Source organism: Eleutherodactylus coqui, chromosome 3, assembly GCF_035609145.1.
Source record: "Eleutherodactylus coqui strain aEleCoq1 chromosome 3, aEleCoq1.hap1, whole genome shotgun sequence".
In the NCBI taxonomy this organism is placed as follows: Eukaryota; Metazoa; Chordata; class Amphibia; order Anura; family Eleutherodactylidae; genus Eleutherodactylus; species Eleutherodactylus coqui.
Genome location: NC_089839.1, coordinates 293,169,430 through 293,191,798, shown reverse-complemented (window position 1 = coordinate 293,191,798; position 22,369 = coordinate 293,169,430). Strand labels below are relative to the sequence as shown.

General features: G+C 43.1%; 1 protein-coding gene across 13 annotated transcripts in view; it reads right to left on the bottom strand.

Moving 5' to 3' along the window:
• The window catches only part of DOCK7 (dedicator of cytokinesis 7), a 162,661-nt gene that overhangs the window by 67,672 nt on the left and 72,620 nt on the right, over positions 1 to 22,369 (bottom strand). For 7 of the 13 annotated variants that reach the window (XM_066597707.1, XM_066597709.1, XM_066597711.1 and 4 more), the window contains exons 15-23: positions 12,939 to 13,056; positions 12,090 to 12,160; positions 10,787 to 10,925; positions 10,603 to 10,704; positions 8,367 to 8,453; positions 6,468 to 6,699; positions 6,113 to 6,277; positions 4,408 to 4,577; positions 839 to 931 (exon numbers count right to left, since the gene is read on the bottom strand). In XM_066597707.1, the coding sequence (XP_066453804.1) occupies positions 839 to 931; positions 4,408 to 4,577; positions 6,113 to 6,277; positions 6,468 to 6,699; positions 8,367 to 8,453; positions 10,603 to 10,704; positions 10,787 to 10,925; positions 12,090 to 12,160; positions 12,939 to 13,056 (1,177 nt within the window). The remainder of the gene's footprint in view (positions 1 to 838; positions 932 to 4,407; positions 4,578 to 6,112; positions 6,278 to 6,467; positions 6,700 to 8,366; positions 8,454 to 10,602; positions 10,705 to 10,786; positions 10,926 to 12,089; positions 12,161 to 12,938; positions 13,057 to 22,369) is intronic. The other 6 variants (XM_066597715.1, XM_066597716.1, XM_066597717.1 and 3 more) reach the window with 1 other exon arrangement.

The following is a 22,369-nucleotide window of genomic DNA, read 5'->3' as shown; positions in this document are numbered from 1 at the left end:
GGCGGAAACCGGTAAGCAGGTGAGTAGAAAAAAAATACAAAAGCCGTGCCTCTTTACCACGCCGAGCAGAACCACAGGTTAGTTTATGGTGCTCCAGGCAGGGGTCAGGTTCCTTTTAAGGTGTTGTTTAAGCTCAACAGTCCCTTTCTATATGCAGCACCATATTGGAGCATCTCGACATCATAGAGTGGGGTCTAACGCTTCGGACCACCTGTATGAACCAAAGTGTAGCGCCACTAACAGGTTCTGGTGCGCTGGGTCTGTCCATGCATTACATGGTCATCAATTCATGTGAAGGGCTCTGCATCAATACTACTGGCCAACAGCCTCAAGCGGTATGTCGGGGGCCTCAGGAGCCACAGCAGTAACAATCATATTAAAGTGGGTATCTGTGATGAGATGCCTTTACTAAAAGGCTCTGCAACTTTCCAATTCACTCTTTATCGCAATCCTCCACCACTTGATCTGTGTGCTGTCAGTGAATGAAAGCACTCTCAGAGATTAAATGTGTCCTGATTATGTACAACAGTAAAGTTCAGGACTTCTTATAGGGGATGGGAGTCCCTGTGATCTGACAAGTTGCCAGCCAATGAATGCTTTCATTCACTGACACCAAGCAGAGATCTTTGTGTAAAGCTGTAAAGAGTTGACTGGAAGCAATTCAGAAAAGAAAAAAAGAAGCGCTTTCCAGAATCCTTCCGGATGACGAGACTGCCATTGAGACTTCACTCCTGGTGTCACTAATGAAAGACCCCCCGATTATGAAAGAAAGCAAGAAACCCCCAAATGTAAAGAGGAAACTAAGACTGAAGAAGTAATCATTCCACAGAAACACCACCTGCACCGAGTCAGCACTGGGGCTGGGGTCAGTCCCCCACTGGGCAGCCTTGGGACCCCCTGTGTTGACCCAGGAGTTGGATCGATCCAAGCCCTGATCACATGGCAACAGCGGCAAGCGTGAAAGGAAAGATGGCGTTACCGGTTGCACAGAGGATCACATTAAAGGAACAGACATATCAGCAAGCTCCGTAACTCATTAGTTTGGTTAACAATTAATAAAAATACAGATCATTAAAATTAATAAAGTCATTTACATAATTGAAATGTTGCATAAAAAATGTCGCACAGACACAGCGATCATGTATGAGAATCAGCGTGAAACAAAGTCGAGGCAACCAGGCTCTTGTTATGGGAGACTGGCACCAATTTTTAGGAATAAGCTCACAGAAATGTACAAAACGAGTTGCATAAGATCATTAAAGAAGCACTCCCCTGGATCATTCATTATGTACCCCCCCCCCCCCCCCCCCGTATATATATATAAATAGTAGTTAACCCTTTCTAACTGAAAGCTTACCTTCCTTTGGGTCATGTGATCTCATGGTGACCCCCTGGGAATTTCTATGCTTAATGTTCTCTGCAGGGGGTCACTACCAGAGCTTCCTGTGGATGGCCTGTACCACACAAGCTGTTCTCAGGGGGGCAGTGACACCTATAATTTAACTGCTAATGACATAGTTAGAATGAAGTTGATGATAGTTCATCCTCCTGACTGTATATACTTATGACCCGTAGCTTATTTAGGTGAATGCAGAGGTTAATGACATTTACATTGTCCACCCATTCAGCAATCGTTTCAGAACAGCATTAGCTAATAGCTGTGCCTTATGGGATTCTTTGAAAGTAAAACTAACATCAAGATGGTGCCGGATAAGCATCAAACAGGAAGCTGTGCTGCAGGGAAGACAGTACAATATACAGAGGAGACCTCCAGCGTATGACAGGCAATTAGCTGAGGGGAGGAGAAAAATGTGTTTTCAGGGAAGTGCTTCTTTAAAGAATACATGACAACGTTTATAGATAATTGGGGCAAGTTTACTAATCCTCTCCGTACAAACTTGGACTACGCAGTGCTAAAATGCGCCAGATTTATCAGTGGTTCATGCTGAATGATAACTCTTGCACATCTTCAGACTGTCGAGTCTAACTTTGCACCATCTATTTAGTTGGTTTTTGTCATTTTTGCACAAATTCTGAGCAATTTTGGCACCCAATCTCACATTTAGGCCACACCCCTTTTCATTAGGCCAATCGTCCTTTTCATGAAATACCCCCTTTTTCTGATGCAGTGAAAAGTGTTTGAAATAGTCTTAAATACGCATGTACGGCTTTTATTACACGCCTATAGAGAACAATAGGGCTCTACAGCGTGTAATACTCGGTAAAATAGAACATGCAGCGTTCTTTCTAACGGTGTATTATATGCAATAGGGAAAACAGCTAGTGTGACTGGGTCACTGAGAATCAATGTACTTTCACTGACTCCATCCACCGCGTATTCTGCGCGCGTAACACACGATGAAATTACGCTGGTGTGAGCCGGCCCTTACATCGACAAATCACTTCTGGATTTCTTTAGGGTTTTCTGGTATTTATTAAAGGGGTTTTTCCTCTAATGACATCTATCCTCTATCTGCAGGATCAGTAGGGTCCAGCCAATGGGATCCACCTGGTGAACATTAAATATGCACACCCCAAGTTCCCCATGTGACCACCACTCCTTGGAGTGAGCAGGAGTCAGGATCACCGGAGGTCTTCAGCGGTCAGTTACTCCCTATACAGTGAATAAGAGATGAAGGTCATTAGAGGAAAAATACCTCTAATAATTAGCTCTTCAAAATTGCCAAAAAAAAAATTATTGGCCAATTTTATTATTTTTTCTTTGTTATTAAAAACCTTTACTTTTCTATTGTATCCTATGAAATGAGAGGGGAAGGGAAAAAATGATCCCAGAGAAATCCAGCTTATACTGCAATACCCTGGCTAAATTTCATCCATGGCTTGAACCCTCCAGCGAGGTCAAGGGTGTATGAACGCGTGAGGTTGTGAAACCTGCACGTTGGTACAGACTCTTCAACTCTCGCTTATATGTGAAATACAGGTCAGCGTTACATAAAGAGCTCAAGTCTTCCCACAATCCCACTCGGCTGTTTCCATAACTCTCATAGAAATAAATGGAGACAGTAGAGGACGAGGGGTCTTCTCATGGTCACATAATTATGACATATCCTGTGGAAGTCACATGAATGTCTAGGGTGGGAACAAGCCTTTAGGCCGTGGCCACAAGACTGTATGGGAATGGAGTATTACGCTGGCTCTATAAGCTCGTGTGATACGCTGTAGCTCACAGCCAATCAATTACATTGCCTTACACAGTTCCGCTCACATTAGCGTGTCCGAATTGCGTAATCCGCGAGCATAAAACGGAATGCAGCATGTTCTGTTTTACCACGTATATACACGAAATAGAGCCCATTGTTCTCTATTGTCGCGCATATACACACAGCACATATGCAATTACATTGCGTATGGGTTGCGGGTATACACATCATCGCTAAGCGACGACACGGGAAATATAAACAAACCACCCCCCAAAAAAAAACAGGTCTACTGCGCATGATTGCCTGCATGAGTACGTGGTCATGCGCAGTACAATTTTACCGCCATATGTGGCCGTATGCAGGGCCGTGTACACAGCTGTAAAACGCCACGCGTGAGCCCGGACTTAAAAGGAACATACTAACAGCTTCACGCTGCCTGAACCACAGACATCATCAACCCAGGGACAGGTATGCACATTGCGCCCGTGTATGTTTTATTTTTTTGTGTACAGCAGTGTTCCCCAACTCCAGTCCTCAGGGACCGCCAACAGGTCGTTTTCAGTATTTCCTCAGTATTGTACAGGTGATGTAATTATTGTCGGTGCCTCACACATTGCCACAGGTGTGCTTACCATAGGATATCCTGAAAACATGACCTGTTGGGGTACTTTGAGGACTGGAGTTGTGCACCCATGGTGCATAGGGAGAAAGCTGCCAGTCTGCATAATGCGGGCGGGGAAAGGACAACGCGGCCCTCCTCTGTGACTCGGAGCTCAATTCAGAGTCAAACTTCAGACACTGCAGCGTTTCAGAATAAAGCATACACAGGCACAATGTGCATAGCTGTCCCGGGTTCATGCTGTCCGGTATACACAGGCACAATGTGCATAGCTGTCCCGGGTTCATGCTGTCCGTGTTTCAGGCAACATCAATGTGGTGACAGGTTCTCTTTAAAAAGCGAGCGTCCACTATTGAATACTATTTCATTTTACGTAAAATAGGCCCAGAATTCTGCACTGATCAATTTCTTTATGTTTGTGCAAACCCCCTGCACAGAACTAAAAACACATGATAAATGTCTGACAACCTGTGGCCACCAGCAGGGGGAGCTTATTGTATACTGACTATACATAGAACTCAATCACACAGTATACAGTGAGCTTCCCCAAACTGTCATTTACTCATTTTAGGTCCTTACGTCACCCCTGATCTACTATAAAGACACCTGCCTGTAGACTTATCCTACCTTGCCACCAATGATGGATCTGACTTCATCATCTGGAGATGTGGGAGTTCCGGAGATATCAGGATTGCTGTTGCTAAGGCTTCTGGAGCGGTTCAAGTTAAGGCTTGCTGGTCTGTTTGCTGTCCTGGCCATCGTGGCGTAGTGCATTGATCCTCCCAGGCCTCCAGGCCCTGAAGAAAAAAATTATAATAAAACAATAATCAATCGCCGCGTTACTTTCTTCTGCTATTAGAATCAGTTGCATTAGGTGCAACACTGTTACTGCTGAGAACAGTTCAGAATACTTTTCGGCACATTTTTTTGCCTTTTTCCTCTAATATCTGTTAGATAATGTTTGGCTAAATGTTGGTCAAAGTGTGTTAAAATTTTAACCCATTAAAGAGGTTTTTTGACCTTTAAAAAAAGAATTTAAAAAATTAGTCCAAAGTAAGGAATGGCATAAAAAAAACCAAAACAATTACCATTATTCTTCCTCTCACGCTGCCTTTGGTCCAATGACACTGACCCAGTCCCATCTAGGACTGCTAGTGAATCAGTCATGGCAGTCCTGGTGGCCTTCAGACAGCTGCAGGCTGTCATGGCAAGCGAACAGCACCTCGCAGTCTCATCACAAGGGGGGCCATTTGGGACCCCCAATCACTGATCGGGACATTTAAATGCCGCTGTCAGTTCTGACAGTGACGTTTACAGAGTTGGCAGCCGCAATCCACAAGAACACAGGTGATTGTCAGCTGTCAAAGATCCCGCTCCAGACAAACCCCGCATGCCAAGGACATAACTGTACGCCCTTGAGCGGGAAGGTGTTAATGGAAATTGCTTATTACTGAAATAGAAAAGAAATTAAAGAATATGGAGACTTTTGCAACTATTTTTGTTCCTCTAATGCAGTGGCTCACCAATAAGTGACTTACGAGCCTTTGCAGTGTGGCTCGCCGAGGGAGTCCACAGGCAATTGCCATTATTACAGATTTAGCCTACCCACCAAACAGTGCCAATGTGGATGGCATAATTCTAGTGTCAGATTTCACAAGCACAGATGTTTAATCAAATGTTTGCAGTTTCTTCAGTTTCACAATTTCTTGTTTCTCCACGTCGACTAGGTCTAAATGGCGACTCTGAATGCAACCAAAGATCACAGTACGGGCCTGCTATATCACATCCTAATGTACAGTAGGTGAATGTGGTCGCACTGTAACTCGCAAGCTGCAGGGCCTGGCAAGTGCAAGACAAAAAAAATCCAATCAAAACTTTGGATTTCTTGTAAATGCCAGGTCACGCAATGTGACCACATTCACCTAAATTTTGGGTGATGCGTGTTGTGCCTAAAGTCACCGTGTAACCCTAGCCTAAAAAATTGTCTCTCCCAATTTTGTACACAATATGGCTCCTGACCATCACTCAAAGTTGAACGTGGCTTAGAAAATACAAAGGTTTTGGACCTCTTCTAAAAGATATAAATATTAAAACCATTTTGCAAACACTTATAAACAGCTTTTTTGCAGCCCTATACATCTCCATGGCAACAGACTACAAACAAACCCCTGTGTAGTCTGATCCGGCAGTCACATATAACTTTGCTCAATCTTCCTCCTATCTAACTTACAAAAAGAATTTTGCTGTCAGTTACTATGGAACCACACAAGTCTGCATGGGAGCTGTATACATGAAAAGGTAAAAAAAATGATCATTTCTACCATTAGATTACCTGGAGATGGTGAATTGGGATCGGTGTTTGGAAGCCTGAACACGTAGTAGATGTAAGACGCCAGGAGATTGTTCCTTCCATGTTGGTCCTGATTTCCTTCCAGGTTTTTATGGAGCCTATTCGTGATGGAAGCCATCGCCTCAAATGATGCTTGACCTAAGTTAACTAACAAGAACAGTTTTTTTACGGCTCCTGAGAGGAGAGAACTTGTCATGAGAAGGACTCTGTCCATTAAACGCGTAAAGTCTTAATCCCTCCACACACACTTACGCAATCTCGTAAAATGTTATGGACGCAATGTACAGGCTCGGCCATTAATCTTTATCTAGCCACAACCACAAGAGTTTTCACTTACCGATCTGACCGGCAATGACCGGCGGCCTTACGACGAGAAGAATCAATTTGTCTAGCAGGAGGTGAAGGAAGTGCAGCACTGGTTCTAGCTGAGCCGAATTTAAGGCCAGGATGCTGCTCTTCAGCTCACTTTCCAGGTTATTTTCCATGATCCTCATATCTCCTATACGGACAGGAAACATATGCTCATCCAGAGCGTGAACAAGGGCGAAAAACTTGTCAAGGTATGAATCCTAAGAAAAAAGAAAGACATATACATTATGCAACCAATTACACATTGTCGGAGATTCACTATACAAACTGCCGGCACCAGATTTCTGCATGTTACACTTTTATTACACGGACCAAGACAGATTTGAAAAGCGTCTAAAAAAGTGGTGCCATAAATCTGCCACATTTATGCTATTATTCTAGGGCAAAATACTGGTGTGAACTAAGCCAGCCAAGACGTGGTGTGAAGAAAAGTATGACTTTTAGCAAGAAGCACCAAATTTATCACACAACATGCACCATGGTGATAGATTTGGCGCAGTTTTTCACCTAGTTTTATGGTCAGTAATCAAATCTCCTCCATTATTGCATCTACTATAGTAAATTAGATGTTGTGAATTGTGGGATGATCAAAGAAAATGCTATGAAATGTACTTCGAAATGTGCAGATACTTATAGGGGTTGTACCGAGATATAAAGTTATCCTATGAAATTAGAGATTTTTTAAAATTAAGACTATTTGCAACACCGCCTCGTTTTAATTTTAGATGCTTTAGAACAATAAGAAAAAAAATTGGCTGCGAAGGCGTACACAGGCTTCATCACAAAATATACCACAAATGCTTGTCAGTATCTTCCAGTTACAACGTTACAGCCAACTGTATTAACAACTGAAATGGGAAGTCTCTTGTTGAGCTTGGGGGGAAAAAGACTAAACGCCTTATATGTGATCTTATTAAAGGGGTTGCAGCACATTAGAAATACATGTCCGCTTTCTTACAAGAACAGCTCCACTTCTGTCCATGCATCAAGTATTGCAGCTCAGCCCCATTCAAATGAAGCTGCTTATGCTTGTCGACTGATCAGATGCTCCTCTCTACTGGTAGTCTGTAGGGGGCGTCCTGAGCCCGGTCGCCTTGTGTCATCACACATCTGCTGGTCCCAACAACTAACTGTCTGGTCAGAATGACCCAAGTGGAGGGCAATTCGTTGATATGACCATTCAGTTTCTCGCATTCCGATAATGCGCCCTTCCCAGACTCTGGTAACGGGAGGGGGGGGGGGGGGAATCTCCTAGATTATATTGTAGAGGCGTCTAGTGGTCAACAAGCTCTACACAAGCGGAAGAAGAGGTCACTGCACACAAGGAGCCTCCGAGAGCCTCTTATAGGCCGGGGGGAAACCACTTCTAGGGTCTCCGGTGACAAGACTGTTCATCTAATCACCACAACTCTCATCATTTACAGATCTGTCTGAGATGGAACTGCAAGTAGAGTTTTGCAGCAAAATGACAATGTCTTTATTTTTGCCACAGCTTTGTGGTCCAGGATTCAAAAGTCTGACTATTCTTATTGTAAAGAACACTTTCCTGGTGTGATTGTTCTCAGTGAGAGAAACCAAGTAATCTTGTAGATATGATACATTTTAATGGCCAACAAAAATACATAATGTCACAGCAAGCTTTCAAACATTCTTATCTTTTGCTCCGAAAGTGTAATCACTTACTTATATCAACGTTACAATCCAACAGAGAGAAGGAGTGTAGATTATTTATAATGAAGAAGGGAGGGGACTGGTGGAAATTATCTGACTGACCTGTATAATTCTGCAATTATTTTATCCAAATCTAACACAATTATGAGATTGAAGGAAATTTACTGTCCAAAGACGGATTCCTTCTTCAACTCACCTGTGTGTGAACTGTAGATACGGAGACGACCTCCACATTGAATACTCCTTTATGATTGTCCACCCATTTCATCCCAGGCAGAGGGACCTAAGAAACCGGGAAAGCATTGAAATAATTGATCATGCTCCACTTACTTCATTAAAAGGAGATGCCCAAGATAATATTTTGTTTAACCAGGTCTTCAATGGCAAAAAATAAGCTGGCTCTTACCTCTCCCCCTCTCTCAAGTCATCCGATGGCAGCTCCGAGTCTCCTCTTTGATGTATTGCTTACAGGCTGCTACAGCCAATCAGAGCCCAGTGCTTGATGACAGAGCTCTGTGATTGGCTGCAGCAGCCTGTGATGCCCCATACACAGGCTGCAGCAGCCTACAAACAAAGTGTCACATGGGAGACCAAGAACTGCTGACAGATGACTTACAGCAAGCAGGGAGAGGCATGAGCTGGCTTTTTATTTTTTGCCATGGGGAACCTAGTTTAATAAATGAAATATTTATGACAAGCCCTTTACAGCAAAAAATCCCCAGCACACACAGGGTTAAATGTTAACTTCTGGTCACCACTGGGGGAGCTTGGCATTTACTGCATACTACTACAAAATTTTGCAGATAAACATCCATTTTACCTGCAAAACCGTGCGGTCATTAAGAGCTAATTTTAATAACCATGTGGTTTTGAAGGTGAAACTGTTTTTACTCTGCAAAAATGTACAACAATTTAACAATTGATAAAAATGGCCACATACTGCCGTGGTTAACGACTGTATCACGGCCACTATAATTCCTCCCTGTTGTCCGTGCCATCGCTGGCTTGCTGCTGCCACAATTGAAGACTAGCAGGAGACTGGGCATTGGCGGAATGAGCAAGGGAGGAGAGTATGGCTTCCTTTGTTTGTTTGTTTTTATAGTATTGTGAGCAGTTTTTAAAAAACTTTTTGGCCCCTGGATACCTTCTCTAAGACCCAAACAAACCTGGTAGTTAAGGAGTTAAAAGGGAGCGACCCCTCTCGTCATAGATCATAACTAACTAGTAGAGAATGTTAGGGAACTCCTCCTCTATCGGCTTATGTCCTAACACAGCGAAATGGGTTACAAAGCCTCTCTAGAGGGGTGTTCCCATCTCAACACCACTGATTAGGAGGTGGCCAAGTGAGCTGGAATAGGGTTTTCTCCAGCAGGCTTCAGGGTATTATGTAGCTTCCTAATTGTGTAGAAGCAGTATGCGCACACTGACCAAGTCAAACACGAGGTATCAATCTCATGCTCAAAATGGCTCTTCTGGGAGAAACATCCAGACAGGCCCTTTTATTGAAAAGCATAACACCTGCCCTTTATGGGCGTTTAACAGATTACATCAGTAACATATATATATTCTTATTCGCTGGGTTATATAGAATTCCCCACCTCCCCCTCTCCCCACCTCTCTCAAGTAGGAGCCTTTGTCTCAATAACATGTGGCCAAATCTGAAACTGAAAGTAGATATCTCTTTGTTGAAGAAAATTCTGTGTGGGGGATGGGGAGGGACTGGGAAAAAACACTCAATATTGAATACAGGTATATATATATATATATATATATATATATATATATATATATATATATATATAACACTATGACCTTTAACTCTTAGAGGCTGCTTGTGCAACTTCTATATACTCAGCTAACATTATACCACATATCTTTCACCATGTCATTGTCCGGCAAATACCATGATGAGATTGTGTGGCCATCAACCCCCCACAGAGCTAAAAGTCATTACAATAGCATAATACATTTGGTTTATACAAATCAATAGACATTTTATACTAACTAATTATCATGTCTACTACACAAGATGATGGACACGGCCGAGTTCCGCTGAGCTACACGGTTTTTCTAACTCCCATACAAGTTCTTCAAATAACGTAGCAAACTCTGTAGTTCCCTGCTGTTTGCCAAACTCCCACAGACTTATATGGGTGCAATGAAAACCATGTAGGGGGCAGGACACTTGGCTGCTTCTGCCCTCCCGACTACCCCAGACAACTGCATTAAGGGTGGCCACGGGCCAAAACTCAAGATAAGTGTGGGTTCTAGATGTAGGATCTGCACCGATCAGACTTTTATGGCCCATCCCCTGAATATGTTGTGAAAGTTTGAGATGAGAATCCCCCTTTAACAAAGCTGATACTTCTTATCAAACACAATATAAAGCCATACAGAACATGGGGGTCTACCAGAATATTTTAAGGACTGACCTCAGGGGAAAGCACCGAATAAGCTTGTGGAGGTTTCTCTAAGGATACAGGAAGACAGAACTGTCCAGTTTTCAAGCGGCCGTTCTGTAGCATTGGTATCCACTGTAGAAATAGAAAACATTGAATGTTACAATGTATCTACATGACAACACTTCGTGATATAATGTAATTTCATGCTCCATACTGTGTAGCCGACTGGGGTCTCCAGTGGAGTGTTCTGCTTCTGCTGACAGCTGACATGGTAGAACGTAAATAACAAGTGGTGATGATCTGTTAATGTGGCCGGCAACCTGATCTTGATTTCTTCGTGGAAGTCTGGAGACCTGAACGGATGTAATTGAGAAAAATGTTATGTACATTATTATCTAATCAGAGATAGCCAAGTAACTCGGGTCAGAAACCAAAAAACTAGGATCCTCACTGTAGTGGTGTACTTCATTTTGCAATATGGACTGCCTGTGCTGCACATAAACTGCAGAGGTGCAGACAAAGCGTGCATTAGGTCTCCTACGCCTTCATATTTAGTACCGCAACCTCTGGTGCAATTCTCCTATTAGAATAGTCAATGAATGCAAAAATCATGTAGACCGCACAAACTCCATTAGAATTTCTGTAGCACAGGCAAGTCCAAGTCACCTTAGTCTTATCACGTGTGGTACTCCAGTAGATTACCATAGCAAAATAAAAAGCTATGCAAAAAACGTGTATAGCATTGAATTCCTTTAGGTTCTAAAAGTCTGGAAGTTCCACCCTTATAAGAGGTTGTTGACCCTAAAAGGGTTGGAGGAGATTAGACAAAAGAGTCTGCTTTATATTTTCCATCCTCAGTGAAGTAGCATCACTCTTGTCTAAGTGTCTGGTATACAGTATACACGGACAGGGCAGAGCTGCAATACCAGATATAGCCATCAGTTTAAAGGGCCCCTCCAGTGATTTTATTTATTTATTTATTTTTTAATTCATTATGTAGGTATCATCAAGTGTATACAAGTTGGTTAGTTGTTTCTTTCTAATTGAAACTCCGGGGCTCTTTTCCCTCAGATGGTCATGTGATCTTAATTCAGACCAGCTCAGATTTATTTGAGGTTAATATGGCTGCAACTAGTCAATTTTTGGGTCTGCGTGATGCTGTTACATGATCTCTACCAGAGAAACTGCCTAGAGGGGGACGCGGACACTCCTATCACAGTCTTTGATGATGGTCGAACGGCTCCTGTCACACAGTTATAATAGAGGAGATCACAGATCATCCTTCTAACTGTACACTTATGGTCTGTAGCTACATGGCAGGGAGTTGGCTGCAATATACATAGGAAACCTCCAGAGTGTGACAGGCAATCAGGTGAGGGGACATGGTTGGAAAAATGAGTTTTTGATGGAGTGGCTCTTTAAAAGTGGTGCTGTCTGAGGAACAAAAATTGAGGATCAGACCTTTTTTCCAGTCTTCAAAGACCACAGCACATATGCTCAGGCCATTAAGAACTCACCTGTTGTGGTAGACAACTGCTGTGTAGGCTTCTTTTGAAAACTCTGGACAACTTGATTTTCCAAAGATAACCTAAAAGTTCAAAAGGAGATTTTCAATAAGTGATTTAAAAAAGAAGAAACCATTCAGACATTTAAAAGTGAAGCACCCAAGTGTTGCAGGCCCTATTCCCAGTTATCCCCAGCAAAAAGCTGAAGCGAGCCATGGCTAGCTAGCAGGGCCCGTTTTAACACCCTAGTGGTCCCAGGGAAAGGGTATTATAACAAACCACCATCACTACGCTCGCTCTGTGTTGTCGCCCTGCCCCCTCTGTGGCCAAGTAATAAAAAAAATCTAATCTTGCACTCTCCTGTCCCGATTCTCCGCAGACTGCAGTCACTTCCAGGTCCAGTGGTCACTTGTCCATCTAAGCACATGATTACTGCGGCCAATCACTGGTCCCAAGGCTGCAGAGATGGTGGCTACATCAGTCATGCGCTTGGAAAGACATGTGACCACTAGATCCAGAAGTGAGTAGAGACCGCGGGTCCACAGTGCCCATGTACTCAAGAAGTATTTGTGGTTTTATTATTTTTGAGCCCCACAATATTTTTCTATTGTATCTGTGCCCCGAGGACGCGGATACAGTTGAAAGTGAAGAAGATGTACTGCCAGGAGGCCCGATGAAAATGCAGTTTTCCCTATGGATGAAGCAGCCCTGCCAACCAAACATGTTAAGTGGGGGACGGCCCACTGACGTCTAGTAGAGCATATGGACAGGAGCTCTCCTCATGAGATAACGTCTTGTTAAAAATTTGTATAGACTGTGCATCTTCCATGATGCGGCCCCATGTGCAAAACGGTTACTTACTGGCATGGCATTACTAGGGTCTTCTCCGCTCATAAACTGCACTTTCACTGTAATGTTCCTTGCTGATCCTTGCCGATTTGCAAAATTAAGGCTTTGCGGATACACATACAGAATATTCCTATGGAATAAAAAGAAATGTATTACATACATTTACACATTGCCAATATGGTCACATGACTAATCTACGTAACAGACGCAGCAACCTTCATATGAAGAATGTTTTTGTACACCGACACAATGTTAAGTGGACCTCCAATCTGTGGTTCTCCAGCTTCTGTAACACTACAACTCTCAGCATGCTCTGACAGCTGTATGTTGAAAGATGCTGGAGAGCCAAAAGCCACCACTGCATATTTTAAGCAACCGGTTACAAAACAATCCAATAATAATCAAAAAGACAGAGTGATGTGATGTTAATATGATTTTCCATATTATTATAAAATTAAGGGGGCAGAAAATGGTTAAAAAAAAACACTAACCCATAATTATTGCTCCGCTCCCCTGCTGGTCCATCACTGCTGCTCCCGCCCTCCCCAGCCGTTGTGTTGACATTGGCTGCAGCGATGACCTTCCATAAATACACATGACTGCTGCAAGCCAATCATTGACCTCAGCAGCCTGAGACCAAGGATGGCAGTCAGTGATTGGCTGCAGCAGTTATGTATGTATACGGAATGTCTCCACTGTAGCCGAGTAAGCAAAGACCAGCGGTGACATTCTTCATTTTGCAAATCTTTGCTACAAAGCTTTTCAGACTTGAATGGGTTGTCTAGTTTATAAAGCTCATTGTATAATAAGGGGTCGAATATTCAGGGATTCGATCAGCTAGACAAAAGCTGTGAGTGGCTACAAAGAGTGTCCCACACTCTGGAGGACCTGGCATGCCCTGCATTATAAAGACAACCCATTGATTTCAATGAGAGCTATGTAATACCTCACTTGCCCTTGTGGTAGTGCTGCAGGGAAACATAACACTTGCAGGTTATTCTCACAGATTGTAACCGATCCCTGAAGATTACAGAGGCAGGACTCCCTGCGATTAACTTGTCGCCTACAGTTTGAGGGCAGCTGTCCGCGGACTGCAAGGGAAAACCAGGATTTGTGGGAGATCAGATTTACTAATACTGTCTAAAAGTTAGACACTGCAAACTAAGAGTCTTGACCCATGTTGGATGATAAATCTGTCAAATTTTAAGACTGTGTAGCATGTAAGGGCTCCCTCACACTGGCAATCGCAAAATCGTCGCGAGAAAAATCGCAGCAATATCGCAAATTTTGCTCAGGAGACGTCTAAGCATCGGCAATGCTTTTTCTTCCAAAAACTTCGCTGCCGCTTGCGATTTCCTTGCGATATACAATAGGAGTTTCTAATCTTAATATCGCCTCACGCGAAAATCGCAAGTTCGTGCATTGCGATAAAATAAAATGAAGTCTCCATAGGGAAGCATGAGCGCTAACAAAAAAAAATGCAGAAAGATAGGAGATGCTGCAATTTACAAATCTCGCAACATCACATGAGTGAAAACATTGCAGATGTGAAGGAAACCACTGAAAAGCATGGGTTTCATAATTCTGCGTTTTCACTCACTCTCGCATCGCTCAAAAAACAAACTATTTTCTCGCAAGTATGTAGGCACCCTTAGGCCTCATGTCCACGGGGAAAAGAAGATTTAAAATCCGCAGCGGATCACCCGCACGCGGATCCGCACCCCATAGGGATGCATTGACCACCCGCGGGTAGATAAATACCCGCGGATGGTCAATCAAAGGGAATTTTAAAAATCCTGGAGCATGAAAAAAAATGGACATGCTCCATTTTCGTGCGGGTCTCCCGCTGGGACGGCTCCCGCAGGCTTCTATTGAAACCTATGGAAGCCGTCCGGATCCGCAGAAGACCCGCGCCTAAATTAAACTCACCTGCTCCGGGCGATGCAGATCTTCCTTCCTTCGCGGACGGATCTTCTTTCTTCGGCCCGGCGGAGGTGCTCGGCGCATGCGCGCGACACTCAGATGGCGTGCCGAGCACATCCGCCGGCCGAAAAAAGAAGATCCGGCCGCGAAGAAGAGAAGACACGCATGGTCCGCTGCGGGTACGTTTATTCTTATTTTCAGCCCTCATGTACGCGGGAATGGAGGGACCCGCTGCGGATTCTCCATGTAGAATCTGTAGCGGGCCTGATTTTCCCCGTGGACATGAAGCCTTAGACAGATGTGCAATTTGTGCCAGAAAACTGTTATATTTGAAAGGGGTTTTCCCGATTTATTTTCTTTATATAGTTTTGAGCCCCATGTGCGCAGAACTATGTAAAATCAATGTACACACTATGGCACCGGACCTCTGCTGGCATGCCATGCCATGGCATAAACCAAAGACTCAGTGATGTCCCGTAAGACTTCTATAGAAGCACCGAGCGGGTTTATAGAAAGTCACGGATGACGGCCCTGTGGGGCCTTCTATTGGCTGCAGCTGTCACATGGGTAAACAACCACATGACCACTGTAGCCTGAAGTAAACAGAAGACCGACGCTGCAGCGGAGAGGACTGTTTTTTCCCCATTTACACTATGGTATGCGTCACCCCCACCCACACCAACTAATGTTATCATTATTCTGGAAACCCCTTTAAATAGTGAACATGCCCCAGAGTGTTTAGTGGGCAGTGATGCCATTTCATTTAAACTATATCCATATGGGATGGATTTGCCATGTAAACTGACCTGCAGAATGGATTTTGAATCCGCAACATGCCAACTATAGCACCAGAATTCAGTGCGGATCCACCTCTCTAAATAAGGAGTATAAATTCCGCACCAAAATTTGCGTTAAAATCTACATTATTATCAGTACCAAATGGTGCGTTTTTTAAATGTGGATTTTATACTGCAGTCATTCTGCAGCAAATCCGTCCCCTGTGGGCATCGCTTTAGGGTTTGCCGCAGATTTTCTGTGCGGACCCTCTGCACAGACAATCCGTGGCATTTACAGTAAACTGCAAAGTGAATGAGATTTTCAAAATCTTGTCCAAACGCTGCAAAAAAAAAAAAAATCAGGACAAAACCCTTGTGGAAACTGGTGTGCGGTGCAGAATTTAACCCTTTCCAATCCACTGTCTGACCTCTAAAGAAATTATGATTTAAGGCTGTACAGCTCCGATGTTGGAAGACGTCTGTCTGTTCTCTTACTGTATATTGCCAGCCTCTCTGCTGTCGGAGCCTATCCAACGTGTCACCTCATGCAGTACTGGCTTTAGCCAGCAGATAGCGCCGTTGTATAACGGCAGAAAAAGAGTAAGCCTCCTAGGAAAACCAGGATACAAATTGGATTGGAAAGGGTTAAATCCCCGACAAGACAATCATAGCACCAGATACACCATGGATTTGGACCCTTAGAGTTCAATGGAGAGGCTGAAATCCGCACTATATCTGCAACAGGAGTCGGGGATTCAGTGCCGTTGTGCCGCAGCAGATTATCTGCACAGAAAATAAACTGATAATCCACTGCTAAATCTGCACAAAATCCGCACCGTGTGAACACAGCCTTACACTCGGTACTTCATAATGCTTCATCTACTGTATGTGCGGGGGGCTATTGCTCTGTTTAGCTCGCAGAAACATTCACAGGACATAAGAAAAAGATTTTAAAAAACAGTAGCTGCCATGACTGTGTAATCCAGCCGCACAAACACGTCACGTCACGCAAGTAACATGTTCTGACAAACCAAAAGATCAACAAAACAACACGTGAGACACAGATCAGACGTTTCCTATCAGTTCTTGGAACTCGCAGAAGAGGGCGATTTTGCAGTTATATGAAGCATCATAGTAAGAAAACCAAGGCGGCCCGCCGGACGCGACACACAAGCGTAACCTATCACATTATCACCAATACTCACCAGCAGATTGCAGGTGAATCATATTCAAAAATAGGTAGGAAACCAGAACATCACTGGCGGATCATACAAGTAAAAAGATTTCTTTCCCAAACCCTAGCACCACTCTCATCTATAGAATGTATCTGGTATTGCAACTCAGCCCCATTCAAGCCCAGAGAGTGGCGCTGTCTAGTCCCGAAAACCCCTGGAAAGCTGCAGCTCCTGATCAACAAGAGATGTAAATAAGGTTTAATCATCGTCTATTGAAAGGTTCAGCCGTTTTGTCATATACTATGAACTGTATGCGCTCAAGACTTCGTCCATTCCAAATAATATTTGGAAATCGTATCCACGCTCAGGGTATGTTCACACGGTGGAATTCGCCATAGAATTTTCCCCAACGAATTCCCCCTCTCTAAAAACAGTGACAATCCGGGGCTTTTTGCCTCGGATTTTGGTGCTAATTCGCATGTGAATTTAGCCCCGTTAATGGGCAAAATCCGCATGTGGAATTCCGACATGGAAACATAGTTTTCTGACATATCGCCTCCTGATGTGGAAACTCACTGGAATTGTGCATGCGTATTTTGCCCATTGGCAGGACTAAATCCTCATGCGAATCCTTGCTACAAACTGTGGCAGACAGACGCAGATTTTGATCCAGCTTTTAGAGGTGGGTTTGTTGTGAAAAATTCCACTTTGAATTCTGCGGTGTGAACATATCCTCAGCGGCTGAATACTCTTCGTGACATGAAACAATTTACCTGTATTGAGACAATATAGCAAACTATGTTAAGAACCTTGCTATTAGAAGTGGAAAGAAAGAACAAAAAGAAAAAATTCAGAAGGCAAGTAGAGGAGCAAGAGACACCGATCACAAACTAAAAGGTTTCTACACAAATGCACAGAGCATGGGAAACAAACAAGGGGAGTTGGAGCTCCTAACACAGGAACAGAGATATGATGTCATAGGCATCAGGGAAACTTGGTGGGATGATACACATGATTGGAAGAGAAGGCTTGAAGGATACAACTTATTTATAAGAAACAGACCAAAAAAAAGGGGAGGAGGTGTTGTATTGTATGTTAAGAAAACATTCATCTCCACAGAGATTCAAGCTTCAGAGCTGGGAGTTCTGTAGAAAGTGTTTGGGTAAGAATACAAGGCGAGAACAACAGAAAGGACACCATTGTAGGCATTTAGTATAGGCCCCCTGGACAAGCAGAAGATATTGATGGTCGTTTTCTACATCAGATCACCAAGCGCTCAAAGAAGCACGACAGAGTGATCATGGGAGATTGTAACTATCCAGATACTTGTTGGCAATCTCTCAGGTAAAAGTAATGGATCCAACAAATTCTTATCCATTCTTGCTGACAACTTTCTCACCCAAAATGCCGAAGAGAAAACAAGGGGATCTGCTATCTTGGACCTAATTCTTACCAACAGGGAGGAAATGGTTGAGGAATGAACTCAGAAAGAGGGTAGGAAGAATCCAATGGCTGGATGTTCTTAAGGACAGAAATGTCCAAGAGGGTTGGGAAATATTGTGAAATGAGATTCTCAAAGCACAATCGTTAATCCCTAAAAGAAGGAAGAATGGGAAGCATTTAAAGAGACCAGGATGGATGAATGCAGAACTAGCACACATATATATAATCAATCATTTATTTTTTTAATACCAAATGGAAAGAGGAGGAAATATCTGAAGAAGAATATAATGCGGTCTGCAGAAACTGTAGGGCAAGTGTCAGAAAAGCTAATAATGAATTGAGGCTTGCAACAGAGACCAAAAGCAATAAATAAGAATTTCGGTGTTATGTCAAAAGCAAAAGAAAAGTCAAAGATGCTATTAGATGCTTACAAGATGAAAATGGTGAATTGGTTAGGAATGATGTTGAAAAGGCCGAACTTTTAAATTCCTATTTTGTATCTGTTTTCTCGCAGAAAGTAGATGGAACATCAACTGATCTTCCCTGTGCTATTAGGGGAATAAAAGAATGCAGACTATCTATAAGCACAGAGATGGTGAGGGAACACATAGATAACTGAAATAAATTCAAGTCTCAAGGTCCAGATGAATTACATCCTAGGATACTAAAGGAAGCAGCGGAGGTAATTGCTGAACCACTCGCCATAATCTTTGCAAATTTCTGGAGAACAGGAGAAATCCCAGAAGATTGGAAAAGGGCAAATGTCCCTATCTTCAAAAAAATTGTCCAATTTCAAAATGCAAAAATGCCCTCAGCACTCGTTAAGAAAAAAGGGGGTTCCTGGATCCTCTCAATAGTAAATGGTTAAACTTTAATGCAACACTTTTCGTTGCAATCCGTGACTTTATCAGGCATAGTACATAAAAACATTGATACATTTATATCCACTTACATCTATGTATAATACTCAATACTACACAGCTATCTCTGCATGCTGGAGTGAATGACAGCCCTCTATAATAGCAGTTTTCTCTCCTCTTCTCTCCTACACCATCTCCCTGGCACTATGACACAGTCCTCTGTAATAGCTCAGTGGAAGGGGATGCAGTAACAAACAAGCAATGTGGCCTTTCTTGTCTGTTTGCATGACAATTCTAGTTAGACACTGCTGGTAACGATCATTAAACACTCGTGGGTGACCATTGCACTGTCCACTGTGGGTGGTAATGCCTTCTATGAGGTTTTCATGGGACACACGTGACTGAGGAATGTTAGATGCTCGCAAAACTTCAGAAATGAATAGTCCCATCTGTCTGACACCCACAATCAAACCTGTTTCCAACTCCATAATTCACATCGCCAAGCCATGAACACTCTGGCCAGTGTCCGACCTCACTCACAAGATAACACCTCACAACTTATACAGGTGTGGGTGCTCCCAAGTATCACCAGAGGTAATGCCACTTCATCATCAATTTACATGTGACTTTTGTCACGGTTTTAGGGAACTGCTTTAAAAGCAACTGCCCCACCTATTGACATGTAGTCACCGCCCTCTGTTGACGTTGACTCGAGTTGACCCGTAGTTGAGGATACGAAGGACATATTTAGCTTTTCCCCTTATTTTAAAGCGCCCTGCTGCACGTGCTGAAATCCCAAAAATAGTGTTGTTTTGCAGAGGGGTCCGGGAGACCTGACGTTATCACATTGTACTTTGAATTGTACTTTTTGATAATGTGGACTAGGATTAAAAAAAAAAGTATCTGGGTTATAAATGGAGCAGTGTGAGGATGGCAGAAACAGGTCAAAGTGGAAGCAGTCAGCCTTTGTGCTGAACCAGACAGGCACAGCTGGACAGCGATATACCATTCTATCCTCCGCCTCCATTGATAGCCAATAATATGACTTAGAAGAGTTTATGGAGGTCAGTTAGACTATGTCTCCCCCTTATGTTCATGTGCTGAAGCTGTAATCCAAAGTCAAGGCCCCATCAGTCGCCATGACTATACATGGACTAGCCTCCCATTGCTAGATAAGATGTAGCTGGCAGAACCTCAGGGTGGATTTTGTTTATCTCCACCAGCCTCATGTATCTTAGTTCATATTCCAAAGGGGCAGCAGAGAATTGTGAGGTCCAACAGCCATAAGAGATAAACAAGGCAAACCGGCAGAACTTTGAACGTAGTTCTGGATGTGATGAAACTTAAGGTAAGAACAATATAAGTAGGGGAAAGTATCTGTAAAGTTATTAAAGTGGATAAGTGGATCTGTAACGTATTTATTGGAAGGCAGAGTTGGATACAGGAGGAGACAGAGATTGAAGATGTATAGAAGATTTCTATGATTTGGTATTTTCACATTAAAAGTTGATAAAGAAAGCTTATGAGTCCCACTAACTCCGCCCATTCAGAGAAAGGTCACCAGTCATACTTCGGCTGCACACCCCAAGTGATTGATAACTCTCCCTGTACACAAGTACGGTACTGTTGTATTATGTCTCCATAGGTGGAGACATGGGTTGAGCGGCACATGAAAGCAGAGACATGGAGATAGCTGGGCAGAGGGGTCAGTCAATCACAAGCTGGGGGCATCACCTGCAGGTCAACCCAGCTCAATTATGTCTCCACCCCTAGCTTCCGGTGGAGACATAATACAACAGTACCTACAAGTACATACCAGAAATACTGTCACTCAGTGGGTTAAGGAAAGCCGGATTCAGAAAGTCTCTCAGTAAGGGTGCATTCATATGGGTAAGAAAATCGCACGTTGCGAGACGCACAAAAATATAGCCCATTATTTGTAATGGGTGTATTTACATGGGAGATTTTGCTCAATTTTTTTTGAGTCTCGCATGTGAATAGAACATGTCTATGTGCGGTCTCCCACACATTGAACAACACAAGGTCGCATTGTCTGCACGCCGTGCAATGAGAGTCAGGCCCGACTCGCTCAAATTAATGCACTCTAAGTGGGAAGGGTAAGCAGGACTCACAGAGTGTGAGTGGGCAAGGTAAGCAGAGCTCACAGGATCTGTGAGTGGGTAGACTAAGCCAGACTCACAAGCTCTCTGAGTTGGTAGGATTTACTCGCTCTCTTGGGTGGGAGTGGTAAGCAGGATTTGCGCGCTCCGAAGGGGAGTGGTAAGCATGATTTACTTGCACTGCGTGGGCAGGATAGACAGGATTTACTTTCTCTAAGTGGGGGGGGGGGGGTAAGCAGGATTCAAAGGAGCTCTATGTGAGTGGGTGGGCTAAGCCAGACTCACAAACTCTCTGAGTTGGCAGGATTACTGGCTCTCTCGGGTGGGCAAGGAAAGCAGAATTCACTTGCTCTCTCTAAGTGGGAGAGGTAAGCAGGATTCACTTACTCTCTCCAAGTTGGCAGAGTAGGCAAGACTCTAAGATGTCAAAGAAAACCCGAATCACCTTTTTATATCAAAATACTGTATTAAAATAATAGAAAACTATATATCCAGGAACTCAGCATCTCCTACTTTATAAACATAGATCTCATAAAAAGACCTTAACAGATACTCTTCAAGAAAATTCTAAGTGGGTTATATCTATATATAAACTGTGAACCTATGCCCGAATTTTTTAAATTAGCAACTGTATGTGTGTTTTTGCAACAGATCAAGATAACAGATCAAAATAATAATAAAGGCTACTCGGGTTCATTGGAGACACAAAAATGTATAGCCAAGTCTTGTGAAAGGGGTATTTGTACCAGGAATAGTGGAGTTCTGACTTCCCCTGCTCCTGTGATTGGAGGCCCGTTAGTATGTCATAGTGCTGGGCCGGGAGTGTTAGAAATTAGGTGAAAAGTCAACGACGGCATAGAAAAAAAAAACTGCATCCAGTCTATAATGGAGACCAGATGTTACGAATATCTCACGGTTCAGTGGAGAAGAAGTGAAACCGCCAAGTGGTGAACACACTTACATTGCATCATGAAGCCAGATTACAAGGAATATAGATTCCAAAAAAGTGTGAATATTCTTAATTTTTTATTTTGCTGATGTTTTATAAAGACATTTTCTGTAAGAACTAAGGTAACCCAATGGATATGGCTCAAAAAAGAACAACTGTATAAAAGTTCCCCTTCTGTGGGATTTTTACATTGTGCA